The following is a 13,496-nucleotide window of genomic DNA, read 5'->3' on the forward strand; positions in this document are numbered from 1 at the left end:
CGGGAGCTCTGTGAACCAGAATGTGTGGGACTGGCTGGGACCTCAATTTCTGTAAGGGAGGTGTGAGGAGCCTGCAGCAGTGAAGGGTCTCTGCTCTCTTGACCCTCAGGAGCAGAGCCTGCAGCATCTGTGCTTGATGCATCGCACCTCTCTAAGCAATTTCTTTCCTGGGGGACAAAACAGGGGTGTAAGGCCTCCATCTGCTTCCTTTGCGTGCAGAGAGGATGCAGCAGGGGCTCCCTGTCCTGCGGGGGCCGTGCACCTGGGCTCTGCGTGCACCAGGAGCTGTTTCTCCCTGCCGGGGGGGTCACAGGCGCGGGGCCTGGCCTCGGGAGCAGCAGCAGCCGGTAACGGCTCCGCTGTCCTGGTGGTCCTGCTGCACGTCGGCGGGTTATGCAAGCCCTGGCACCGCCGGCCCCGGGCTCTCGGGTGATGAAAAAGAAAAAAAATAAAAATCAATGCGTGGCTTAATTTCCTTGATGAGGATTAGGGGGCCTGCCCGACCCGGCACAAAGCCCTGCTTGTGCCTTTTGTTCGCCGGGGCTGGCAGCGGCCGGGGAGCCGGGGGGGGGGGTCGGCCCCGTGCTGCTCCCTGCCGGGAGCTGCGGGGCCGGCACCGGGCACCCGGCTCCCGCCGGTGTCGCCCGCTCGCCCCGGTGTCCGCAGCCTCCCGCCGAAGCGAGGACGCGGCGCCGGCTCCCGGAGCGCTTCGTGCCCCTGCAGGGCCGGGGGGGACCTGGGCAGGCGGGGGCTTTGCGCTCGGAGGCTGTTTTGGAAATCGGCTGCTGCTGGCGGACAGCGCTGGGAGGCGCCGGGGGGGCTCCGGGACTGGGGCAGGGTGCGGGGGCCGGGGCCGCGGCTCCGGGGCACCCCCGGGTGCGTTTCTGCGCGGCGAGCACCAGGTGGTGCCCGCGCCCCGCTCGCTGTGCGGGGCCGGCTCCGGGGCCGTGCGCTCCCCGGGGCCCCGCCGCCGCCGCTCCCGGAGCCCGTTCGTGGCGCTCGGGAGCCTCTGCCCCCCGCGGCGGGTCCCGTCGGTGCCCCCCGCCCGGCTGCTCGGGGCTGCGCGGCGGAGCCGTCGGGGAAGGACGGGCCCGGGGCTCGGCGGGGGCCCCGCGGGGGACGCGCGCCTCGGGGGCGGCTCCCGGCCCGGCGGCGTCGGGGGACCGGGACGCGGGGAGCGGCCGGTGCCGTCGGGGGGCAGCGGGGCCGCTCAGCCGGCGGGGGCCGCGCCGGCGGGGGGAGCTGCGGAGCCGGCCCGGCCCCGGCGCCCGCCCCCGGCCCGCCCCCGGCCCGCCCCCGGCGCGGCGGCGGGCGCCACTCGGCCGCCGGTGGCCTCGGCGGCGGCAGCGGCAGGATGCGGGCGGGCCGCGGCGCGGCGGGCGGGGAGGCGGCGGCCGAGGAGGAGGCGGCGGCGGCGGCGGCGGCGGCCGAGGGGGCGAAGCGCGGCGGCGGGGCCGGGGGGCGGCCGCGGGGCCGCGGCGGGAAGGGGTCCCCGAACGGCGAGTGCCGCCGCGGGGAGCCGCCGCGCAGCCCCGGCGCGGAGCCGCCCCGCGAGCCCAAGGTCTCCTTCTCCTGCGGCGGCGGCGGCGGCGGCGGCGGCAGCGCGTCCCCCGGCGGGGCCAAGGCGGCCGAGGAGGGCGACGATGCGGGCGAGGAGGCCCGCGGGAGCCAGGCCAGCTTCATGCAGCGGCAGTTCGGGGCCATGCTCCAGCCCGGCGTCAACAAGTTCTCGCTGCGGATGTTCGGCTCCCAGAAGGCGGTGGAGCGGGAGCAGGAGCGCGTCAAGTCGGCGGGGGCCTGGATCATCCACCCCTACAGCGACTTCAGGTGCGAGCCGCGCCGGGGGCGCCCGCACCGCGCCCGGGCTCCGCGGGGCCCCCGGGGCTCCGGGGCTGCGCCCCCCCCCCGGGGCGGCGCCGCCGGCCCCGAGCATCCCCGGCCCCTGCGGGGGCTGCGCCGGGCGGGGGTGCTCCGACGGCGGCGGGGAGGGGGCGAGGGGGGCCCGCGGCCGGGGCCGGGCCGAGCCGTGCCCTGGAGAGGGCACCTTGAGCCGCGCTGGAGGTGGAAGGCGCAGCCCGCGGGTGTGCGGGGAGGGGCTGGCGGCCGGGCGCCCCCCTCCCCAGCGCAGCGACCCGGGGGTGCCGGGAGCCCGCTGCTCTCCGAGCCGGGTGCTCGGCCAAGGGCATCCCCTTGTCCTTCCCAGGGCCTCGGAACGGCTCGGCCCAGCGAGGATGCTCTGGAGACTCCCACCAGGCTTTGGGCCCTAAAGCTGTCATGGGGGAAGGAGTCACACTTGGCTCTGGGGTCCCAGGGCCCCGAGGCCCGGGCTGGGAGACCTGCAGAGCTCTGTCAAGGTTCCCCTTCCCACCGGGAGGCCAGATCCCATCCCTAAGATCCAAGGAGTTTGAGGGATTCGTCTCTCTCCTCGGAGGACCAGGTCCCCAAGGTCCAGCCTTTGCAGCTGGGAGAAAGGTGCTGCAGCAGCCCCTCCTTTCCATCTGCCCCCTCTGAGCCCTGGGGAGAGATTGGTGGTGAATGGGCTGGGTGGGGGCTGCCAGGAGGGACATACTGGGGGCAAGTGGCGCAGCCCATTTTGGGACTGGTAGCCAAGATTGGGGCCATCAGGAGCCCATGGCGTGGTGACCCTAAGGGGGCTGGGGACCCTTTGCCAGGGGCCGGGAGGCAGCGTGTGGCTCAGGCCCAAGTCATTCTGCCCCTCTTTTAGCACTTGAGGGGGGCTTCACCCCCACGCAGGGGAGCGGGTGCAGGGTGCGGGGGCTGCGGGTGAGACCCCAGCCACGCAGAGGTCCCCGGGCAGAGGAGGCAGCGGGCGGTGAGGCTCTGTCCTGGCCAGGCAGGCTTGGGGCAGGGACCAGCTCCTGCAGCTCCGGCGTCCTGGCCTCGTGCACGGCTCCTGTGCTGCTCTGGCGTCTTCCGAGGTGTGTGGAGGAGCAGCCGGAGGCCTCCAGCCTCCTCTCCAGGGCTGACCTCACGCTCAGGGTCCCTCACCCTCGCACCAGACGTTGCTGTCGGGAGCCCACGCAGGTTTCTGCTGGTGTTCCCGGTCGGGCACCAGCTCTGCTGCAGGTCGGGCTGTGAGCGGCGCCTGGCCTTAGCTGGGCGCGAGGGCGTTGCTGTTCCTGCGGGAGCTCCTCGGTCCCTGCTGTGGCAGCCAGCGCAGTGTCCCTGCACCAGGAGGGTCCCCTGCCACCATGGGGGTTCCCGGGGAGCTGGTGAGTGCCCCGCTCACCTCGTGCGGCCACGGGACCCTTGGGAGCGGCGTGGCGATGAGGCCCCGTGCTGACTGCATCGGGGCGAGAGCCCGCCTGGCTCCATGGCCAACGCGGAGCCGGCAGCGCCGCGGTGCTGCTGGAGCACGGGGCCTCCCTGCAGGCGACCTTGGGGGGGTCACCCTGTCCCGCTGCGGCTCCATCCCCTCCTGGAGCCTCTGCCACGACACCAAACCCATGGGAGAAGAGCTGCTGCCCGTGCTGTGATGCTGCAAGTGGCGTAGAAGAGTTCCCTGCTCAGCGGGGAGGAGCTGCGAGGAGAACCAATGCATTAGCCCAGTCTACAAATGTGGAAATAAACAAGATCAGCTCAACGTAGGGCTGGGAGCCCAGCAGCGAGGAGTCCACTCCACTCATGCGTGTTTAGGACATGTGTCTGTGTATTTCACATTATTCCTGCCTTAAAAAAATATATACATCATTTATCTAGTAATGCTAATGGATATGAACCCATCCGCATTTGCCCTGCAAAGCCCATTTTCCCATCTTAAGATAAAATCATTACCCATCTGCATATGTGACATCATTTCATAATAGGAGTCATTTAGAGATCCTGTCTCCTGGATGCAGCACCGTGATTATTCATATGAAATTCAGGGGCATGCTTTGCTCCAGGAAGGAAAGTCGCTATTTCCATAAATATTGAGTTATTAGGAAGCAGCACGGGTGGCTGTTGAGATCCCAAGTTGCAAACCTGGTAAAAGAACCTTGCAAATTGTGGGCTGAAGTAGACAACGTTGAGCAGAGACCCTCATTCCTGGGTGCTTCATTCAATCGCCTTGTCCATCTTCTCCACTTCTGGTCTTTAGCGATGGGAGGAAAAAAAGGCAAGCGTTGACTTCGCCGTCGTTTCTGTTGGTGTTTCTGCAGCTGGGTAGCGCTCCTGGAGCGGGGTTTGGAGCCAGGATCAGGCCTGTGTCTAGCCCTAGCTTTGCAGTGACTTTGGCCATGTTGCTGGCCCAGATCCCATCCTCGCAGCCCTTTAGGGCTGTGCGGGGGCAGGCGCCGGTGCCCTGCGGGACATGAAGCCTCGCGCCCAAGGCCAGCACCCAGAGGGAGTGCGGGGGCTCGTGCAGCGGGGCCGGGGCTTCCCAGGGAAGTGGGTGCCGGGTTAGGGGCACTGTGCTGCCGCACTCCATCCCTTCCCCTTCCCTTGCCACTGGAGCCTTGCATAAGCCTGGAAGCGGAATCCAGCCCAGGAGGGAGGATCCAGCCCGAGAAGCAGGATCCAGCCCGGAGCTGCCGGCTGCATTAGTAATGCGAGCTGCAGGCAGCGGATGATTCAGTGGTGGTGGTGGTGCCGTGACGGCCCCGGGGCTGCCTGCCGCGGGCAAGCCCGGCCTCACCCGGCACCCGCAGCGCTGCGGCTGGGGCTGAGCCCCGCGGGAGGTGCTCCCTGCCCCAGCGTGGGGCGAGGAGGCGTCCAGGGCAGGTGCAGGTCCTGGCTGCCGCCGTCCTCCTGCGGTAAAGCCGTGTCCGTGGCGCTGCTGCCGCCCGGGTGGCTGCCCTGGCTGCTTCGCGGCCCCGCAGAGCGGGTCCTGGGCTTGGCAGCCTGCCGCTGCTCCCGGCGGGGACGCTGTGAATGCCACCGCTCGGTGCCTGCTGATGAGCCCGCTGCTGCTGCTATCTCTGGTGACAGTGACGGGAACCGTGCACCCACTCCGCGGGATTAATGTGGGGCACGCAGACCTGAGAGATGGCAAAAAGCCACAGCTTACTCATCAGGAAAAAAGGCTGGGGCTGTCTGTCCCGGGGTGATTTTACAGGTTTGTGTCCTTGACATTTTGCAAAGCCTGAAGCCCCAGCCCCAGGGACCGCACGGGGACAGGCTTCTGGGGAGAGCAGCGCCGCTGGCTTGCCCCGGCCGCGTGGTTTGGGTGCACGCGGGTGTTTGGCACCGCACCCGCTGCTCTGCCTCTGCTGGGGCTGAACTTCTGCAGGTGGCTTCTTAACCCACTTCTGTGCGTGACCTCGTTTTTTTAGGCTCTGAGTATTTCTTACAACTTTGCAAAGCCCGCCAGGCCCCGGTGCACCCTGCTCAGCCCCAGCAGCGTCCTGGTTGACTGGGTTAGGCTGACGGGGAGCGATGCGTGGCACGGAGGCGGATGGGTCATCCCCAGGAGCCACCAGAGCTCCGTCCTCAGGAGATGGGGCTGCGCAGGGATGTCCCCAGTGTCCTGCCTGGGCTCTGCCACCCGGAGGGGTCCAAGGGTCTCCCTGCCCTCCCCTCCTGCTGGGGACAGGACGGGCCTGGGCTCTGCCGCGGCTCCGCAGCCGCCCGGCTGGGGCTGTTGTGCCAGGCCTGGGGTGAGCGGTGCAGGGGGCCAGCGGCCGTCCCCGCTCGGAGGCCCTCAGCATCTCCTGTCACCATCGCTGTGGTTCAACTAGGTCAGAAGTAAGGGGGGGGCAAGGATCCTAATTAATTTGTTTTCAGGTATTTTTAGCAGCCTGGGCTGGATCTTTTCTTCCGTGCACGCGCTGCCCTCCAAGGAACAAAGTGTTGGCGTTGCAGCCAGGCTCATAAGAGCCTGCCCGAGGTTCAGCCCCGTTTGTGTGTGCTGGGGGGCGATGGGGGCTGCATCGTCCCCCTCAGTCCTCCTGGTTCTGGCCCCGTGGGGTTGTGCAGGCTCCTGAGGCGGTGCAGGGCAGTGCCCGGCTGGCGCGGTGGCTGGGTCTCTGCTCCTCACGGCTCGGCACGGCTGATGCTCCCCTGGGGCTTGCTTGGTGCTGGGGGGGCCTTGGCAAGAGCCCGGGGGGGGCTTGCGGCCACCCTGCGGCACCTCGGGGTCCTGCTGGGGGTCCGGGGGGGGCCTCGGTGCCCCCCAGGTGCCCTCTGCTCCCAGGGGAGCGCGGTGCCGTGCCGTGCCGTGCCGTGCCGAGCTGTGCCCCCCCCGGCTGGCAGCTTGCGGAGGGCACCCAGGAGCCGGCCCCGCGTGTGACGTCATGCCCGTGCAGCGGTGACATCACTCGCGGTTGCCATGGCAGCGGCTCACGCGGGGACGGTGTCATTGGGAAAGGGCGGGGGGGTGCGGGGGTGCCCCGGGGGCTCGGGGGGCTCCGTGCCCGGCCTCCCCCCCACCCGGTCCTGCCGTGACCTTGCCGGTGCTGGGGAAGGTCGCGGTGCAGACGTGCGGAGGCTCCCGGCCGTGCCCCCCCCTCGGCTGTGCCCCCCCGGTGCCCCCCCGGCTGCGGGCGGCGCTGGCTCCAGCTGCAGTTGTACGTGCTCGGCCGCTCCCGCAGCCCCCCCCCCCGCCCCCGGCCGGGCTCTGCCGTGTGCCCCCCCCCTATGTAGGGTCCCCCCCCCCCAGCCGGAGGTGTTGGCGCAGAGCCGGCCCCGCTCACCCGCAGCTGCCCCCGGGGTGGGGGGGTCGGGGGTCCCCAGCCGCTCCCCCCCCCACCCTCCCGCAGCGGCTCCCGGCCAGGGGTCTCCCCACCAGCGCCCGGGTTTGTGTCCCCCCCCCCTTGGAGCGCAGCACCAGGAGCCCCCCGCAGCCCCGGGCCTCATCCTGCACCTGCGCGGCCCCCCCGGGACCCGGGCCCGCAGGATCAGGCTCATGACTGTGCTCCCTGGGGTGACATCGGGGGGGCCGTCCCCAGGGGCGCAGTGACACGGGTCCTGTACCCGTTGTGGCTCTGGGGGCCGGACGGGGCCATGCGTGGACGTGGCTGTGCCTGGGAGGGGCGTGGGGCCGCGGGGTGCCAGCTCCTCCGTCCTCCCCCAGGTTTTACTGGGACTTCACGATGCTGCTCTTCATGGTGGGCAACCTGATCATCATTCCCGTGGGCATCACCTTCTTCAAGGAGGAGACCACGGCGCCCTGGATCGTGTTCAACGTGGTCTCCGACACCTTCTTCCTGATGGACCTGGTGCTGAACTTCCGCACGGGGATCGTCATTGAGGACAACACCGAGATCATCCTGGACCCCGAGAGGATCAAGAAGAAGTACCTCAAGACCTGGTTCGTGGTGGACTTTGTCTCCTCCATCCCCGTGGACTACGTCTTCCTCATCGTGGAGAAGGGCATAGACTCGGAGGTGTACAAGACGGCCCGCGCCCTCCGCATCGTCCGCTTCACCAAGATCCTCAGCCTGCTGCGGCTCCTCCGCCTCTCCCGCCTCATCCGCTACATCCACCAGTGGGAGGAGGTGAGGGGCTGCGAGGTGCTGGGGGGGGGAACCGGCCCGGACCCCTCCGGGGGCTTGGGGAGCCCAAACTGTCAGCAGGGGGGTCTCTGCGGCATCGTCTCCGGGATGGAGAATGGGAACAGTCCCACGAGCTTGGGGGTGGGCGGGGGGCATGGGGACAAGAGCTGTGACACCGGGATGTGGGCATTGTCTGAGCCCGCTGCAGCACCGAGCTCCGTGGGGCCGCTGAGCCGTGCCCTGCGAATACACGTGTGTGTGTGTGTGCGTGTGTGTGTCCATGGGACCCCCATGGGTGACAGCACCCCACGCCCTGCGCCCACCAGCAGCATCCTCCTGCACCCCACCTGCAGCCAGGGGCTCCTTCTCACTGCCCCCTCCCCACCTGGGCCCCAGGGGGCTGCAGGCGCCGCAGGAGCCGCCGGCCTCAGGGCAGGGGGGGAGGCAGGACGCTGGGGGGGCTGCAGGGGCTGCAGGGGCTGTGCCTTGGTGCCTGGCTGCGGGTGCTCGGCTTCGCCGCGTGGCTGCGGCGCGTGGGCTGAGCCTCTGACAGCCCCGATGGCTGCGGCCGTGCAGGTGCTCGCTGCAGCACGGCGCCGGCTCTGCACGCGTACCAAGGGGGGGGGGGGTGACACGGGACTTTGCTGTGCCCTTGTCCTGACTTTGCTGTGCCCTCGCTGTGCCGGCTGCTCGGTGTGATGCTGTGGGGCTCCAGCCTTGTAGCTGCAGCAGGAGGAAGACTTGGGAGGGGAGTTATTTAATTTTACTGCTTTTTTGCTTCTTTAATTCAACTTAAAAAAAAAAAATAAAAAAAAAAACATAAAACACAGTTTAAAGGAGAAGGAACATGTCCTAAGACCTTTTCCCTTTCCTCCACTGTGCGCCCAGGGGAGAGAGGCACTGGGGACAGGCAAGGCTGTGACCGGGAGGCTCGGGGCAGTGAGGGCACAGGGCAAGGAGCAGCCACAAGGGCTGGGTCCCCCTGCACCCATGGTCACAGCTGCACCCGCCGCGGCCGGAGGCTCTGCCGGGGGCACCTTGTGCCATCTCTTTCAAAGCCACCTCGTGCTGAGCCCAGGCACGGCCCCGCTCCTTCCTCCCCCAGGAGCGCCGCGAGCGCCTTATCCTGATCAAAGCCCGCAGCCACCCGCGCTCCCCGGTGCTGCGGCTCGCAGGCCCCCCGCCAGCTATAAATAGGAGGCAGGAGCGCAGCTGCCTTTGGGGGGACGGGGCCATTGGTGGCTGTTTGGGCCGAGGCTGTGCACGTTGAGCCTTGTGCTGCAGGATGCGGGCGGTGTCCTGCCTCTGTGCCCGACCCCATCGGTGTCAGGGAGGATGGGGCTGTGCTGCAGGGGTTGGCCAGGACGGTCCCGGTCCTGCACTCATGTGGCCGCCTTCGTGCCCCGGCCCCTGCAGATTTTCCACATGACTTACGACCTGGCGAGCGCCGTGATGAGGATCATCAACCTGATCGGCATGATGCTGCTGCTGTGCCACTGGGATGGCTGCCTCCAGTTCCTCGTGCCCATGCTGCAGGATTTTCCCCAGAACTGCTGGGTCTCCATCAACGGGATGGTGGTGAGTGCTGCACGACAGCTCACAGGACACGGGGAGGGATCGATCGCCGGCAGGAGGAAGATGCTGATGTGGCTGATGTCCCCTGCCTCCATCCCCTTCTCATTAGCAACAAAGCTGCTATTAATAAATAATGGGACACACAGCTAATTGCTCCCTGCAATCTCAGCCCTGGTACAGGCTCGTCTTCCTCCTGCTCTCCCCATTCATCCCTTCCGTTCTGCCGGGTTTCCATCCCCGTGCTATTTTCCCTCCCTGCCTGCCTTCCTGCCCGTCCTCTGCTCCTCATCTCCCGCTCCTCTTCCCCACCACGTCCATTCTCGAGGGGAACTGAGGCTTTGTGCGCTGCCAGCCCTGCAGCCCCAGACCGTCCCCTCCCCAGCTGGGCAGGGACCCCCAAATGCTGTGAGGTGCCCGGCCATCGGGGCTTGGGCCCTGCACGGTGCTTTGCAGGGGCTCTGCGTGTTTGCAGAGCAGTGTAACACCGGCAGAACGGCTGGCGAGCTACAGAGAAGCCAGGCAGGATGGCGAGGTGCAGAAACCTTCCAGTCTGGTGGATGCTGTGAAGGGAGCAGAGCGCGGCGGGACCGCTGCCAACCCAGCCGGTGCCTGGTGTTTGGATTTGTTTGGATCTCACCTGTGTGGTGAGACAGGAAAAAAAAAACCACAAACAAACAACAAAAATCACATTGCTTAGCGCTGCTGGGAGCTGCAAGCAGAGAACTGAGCCAGGGCCGCGCTTTGTACCCACGTGTGCGAGTGCTCACAGCTGCGCGCCCCCGGGCTGACTGCTGCGCTCTCGGCGCTGCAGAACGACTCCTGGAGCGAGCTGTACTCCTTCGCCCTCTTCAAGTCGATGAGCCACATGCTCTGCATCGGCTACGGGAAGCAGGCGCCCGAGAGCATGACGGACATCTGGCTGACGATGCTGAGCATGATCGTGGGGGCCACCTGCTACGCCATGTTCATCGGCCACGCCACGGCCCTCATCCAGTCGCTGGACTCCTCCCGGCGCCAGTACCAGGAGAAGGTAGGGCTGGGTGGCACTGGGTGGGACTGGGTGGGACTGGGACCATGGTTCCTGTCCTGTGCCATCCTGGCTGGTGCAGCCCCCCTGGTGCATGGCTGCCTGCGGGTGCAGCCGAGCAGGGCGAGGGCTCCAGGTGCAGCTGGGGCTGGGTCCAGGGCTGGGGCTGGGGCTGCTCTGCCCGCTGTGGACGGGGCGGTGGGGCCGGACCCAGCAGTGCAGGACCCTGACCCGGCTGACGCTGCCGCCCTCCCTGTCCGCGCAGTACAAGCAGGTGGAGCAGTACATGTCCTTCCACAAGCTGCCCGCCGACTTCCGCCAGAAGATCCATGATTACTACGAGCATCGCTACCAGGGCAAGATGTTTGATGAGGACAGCATCCTGGGGGAGCTCAACGAGCCCCTGCGCGAGGTACGGTCCTGGGGGCTGGAGGGCGGCAGCTGGGAGGAAGGGGCCACTGCCCTGCCCCCCCCCCCCATGGTCAGGGGCCCCCTGCTCCCAGCCATGGAGGGGGCTGCAGGTCCCAGCGCTCCTGCAGGACACGCGCACACCTCTGGCTCTGGCTTTGCAGCTCCGAGTGTGGCTGAGTCCTTGCACAATTGTGTCTGTGTGCACTGACACCTCCGTGTGTGAGCCAGCCTCCGGGGACCGTGTCCCACCTCCCCACCTGCTTCCTCCCCTCCTTCCCTGCAGGAAATCGTGAACTTCAACTGCCGCAAGCTGGTGGCCTCGATGCCGCTGTTTGCCAACGCGGACCCCAACTTTGTCACAGCGATGCTCACCAAGCTGAAGTTTGAGGTGTTTCAGCCGGGCGACTACATCATCCGCGAGGGCACCATCGGCAAGAAGATGTACTTCATCCAGCACGGCGTGGTCAGCATCCTCACCAAGGGCAACAAGGAGATGAAACTCTCTGACGGCTCCTACTTCGGAGGTGAGCTCCTGGGGGTCCTGAGCCTGGGCCCCGCTCCCGGGTCTGTGAGAGGCACCCAGGATGCTCACTCTGTCCTGGGTTCCCCTGGGCTTGGTGGCTTTTGCCCCTTGCCCCCTGCCCCCCAGCCCCGTTTCCAGTACCTGCTGGTGGGGTTTTGGCTTTGGCACCGTTGCACCTCCCCTCCCCAGAGATTTGCCTGCTGACCCGCGGCCGGCGCACAGCCAGCGTCCGGGCAGACACCTACTGCCGCCTCTACTCGCTCTCCGTGGACAACTTCAACGAGGTGCTGGAGGAGTACCCCATGATGAGGCGGGCCTTCGAGACTGTGGCCATCGACCGCCTCGACCGTATTGGTAGGGCTCTGGGGGCTGCGGGGGCGCAGGGACCCTCCTGCTGGCACATCCCGCTGCTCCTTGGCGCTGCCTGTCCCTGTGCCCCAGGGGGCAAACAGCCGAAGGGGCGCAATGGGGACTCCGGGGTGCAGGGACCCTGTGGGTTGCTTGGACGGGGGGTGGCAGCGCGTGGAGGTAGCCACGGGGATGGGTGGTGAGGGGCCAGGACAGCCCTGGCTTGGGTAGGGGCCCGGCACAGCCCCAGCACTGGAGCTCATCACTCTCCCCGCCCCGTCCCTCCTCCTGCAGGGAAGAAGAACTCGATCCTGCTTCACAAAGTGCAGCACGACCTCAACTCGGGCGTCTTCAACAATCAGGAGAACGAGATCATCCAGGAGATCGTCAAGTACGACCGCGAGATGGTGCAGCAGGCGGAGCTGCAGCAGCACACGGCCATGTACAGCCCGGTGCAGCCCCAGGTCACCTCCGCCATCGCCACCCTCCAGCAAGCCGTGGCCATGAGCTTCTGCCCGCAGATGGCCAGCCCGCTGGTGGGCTCCATGGCGCTGGGCTCGCCCCGCATGATGCGCCGCTTGCAGTACGCCCAGGCCGTGCCCAGCCCCTTCGCCGTCTCCCCGGTGCTGCTGCAGCAGAGCCCCCCGCAGCAGCCGCAGCCCCCCACGCCCCATGCCAACCCGTCGCCCTCGCAGGACCAGGCGCCGCCGACCGCCCTGCCCGCCTCCGCCGGCGCCCTCGCCGCCGCCAGCCCGCCGTCCCAAAGCCCGCTGGCCAGCCGGACGTTCGCCTACGGAGGCGCCAAGGGGCAGCTGGGCTCCCAGCTCTCCCTGAGCCAGCAGCAGGCGCCCGGCTCGCCCCCGCGGCTGGCCGTGCACAAAAGCACACAGGCGCTGCACACCAGCAGCCTCAGCCAGGATTCGCGGCCCCTGTCGGCGTCGCAGCCCTCCCTGCCCCACGGGCTGGCGGCCGGCAGCACCCAGAGCCCCCCGGCCTCGGCGCATGAGTCCTGCGCCTCCATCGCCGGGGGCCCCGCCGCCGCCTCGCCGGGCTCGGCGCCCCCGGCCGGGCTGCGGGGCCCGGCCTCCTCGCGGGGGGCCCTGTCCCACCCAGCGCCCGCGGGGCCGCCCGCCCTGCAGCAGGACTCGGGGGCGGCCCGCAAGGATTCGGTGGGTGGCACGCCCGAAACGGACCCAGCCAAATCCAGGCTGTCTTCCAACTTGTGACCTCCGCACCGCGCCGGCCGCCGGACGGGTGTGGGGACGGGTGCGCCGGGGGGGGCCGCGGTGTGGGCGGCCAGCCCTGTGCCCGCCGCTCCCAGCCCGCACATCCCCACCGAGGCGTCCACGCCAGGGGCACCTCCACCCCCCTTGGCCACCTCCAGCCCCGCTCCCCGGCTTCCTCCCACCGGGGGTGGGGGGTTTGGGGGCTCCGTCACCTCCGACCAAAGTCTGGCCCCGTCTCCTGCGCCCTGCAGGGGTGCCCCACTGCCCCCGGCTGCCCCATAGAAGCCACAGCTGCATCGTCCCCTGTGATCAACGCTGTATATGATATCTATGACCTGAATACAAACCTGTATGTGTGCATCCGCAGGACACCTCCCCGGGGGTTAAGGCACGCTGGCCAGCCCCAGCGCCGCCGCCCGTCCCTGCCTCCCCTCCCACAGAGCGATGGCGAGGGGTGACGGTCGAGGACTGGAGGTAAGTTGTGGGGTCTGGGGACTGCGAGCCCCCGCGCACACACCAGCCCCCGGTGCCAGCCCAAGGCTGGGGCTGGGGGCGAGCTCAGCCCCGCTCCCTGCTGCTGGAGCCGGGGGAGCCGAGCCCTGGGGAGCCCCAGGGGCAGTCGCCGGTGAGGCAGCGCCGGGCTCCCCTGGCCGGCCGGGGAAGGCGCACACAGCACGTGGAACCGCGTGCCCGTGTGTACGCGTGCCCCGAGGGATGGCAGAGGTGTGAGCGTGGGTGCACGCGGGCACAGCCCGGCACGCTGGAGCCTTCCACACTGAATGTACGCAGCGCCCCCCGAGCGAGGGGCCACGCGCCCCCTGCCCCCGCAGAGCCGGGGGGACAGGGCCCCGCTCCCAGCGCCCACCTTGCCATCCAGCCCATCCCGTGCAATAAACGTCAGCACCTGACAGAGCTATGCACGTCTCCGTCTCTGCTTCTCCTTCGCCTCCGTC

The 13,496-nt window shown here is 68.4% G+C and overlaps 1 protein-coding gene across 1 annotated transcript; it reads left to right on the top strand.

The window, feature by feature from the left end:
* The first annotated feature begins 20 nt into the window (after window positions 1-20).
* Window positions 21-13,448, top strand: HCN2 (hyperpolarization activated cyclic nucleotide gated potassium and sodium channel 2). The gene is given in 10 exon segments (XM_032203905.1): window positions 21-51; window positions 1,202-1,347; window positions 1,349-1,827; window positions 7,013-7,436; window positions 8,850-9,011; window positions 9,820-10,038; window positions 10,301-10,447; window positions 10,730-10,970; window positions 11,159-11,323; window positions 11,612-13,448. Coding segments are annotated over 10 exon segments (2,946 nt in total). The 3' UTR covers window positions 12,544-13,448.
* The last annotated feature ends 48 nt before the right edge of the window (window positions 13,449-13,496 follow it).

The sequence above is a fragment of the Aythya fuligula genome, chromosome 26, assembly GCF_009819795.1.
Source record: "Aythya fuligula isolate bAytFul2 chromosome 26, bAytFul2.pri, whole genome shotgun sequence".
Taxonomy (NCBI): Eukaryota; Metazoa; Chordata; class Aves; order Anseriformes; family Anatidae; genus Aythya; species Aythya fuligula.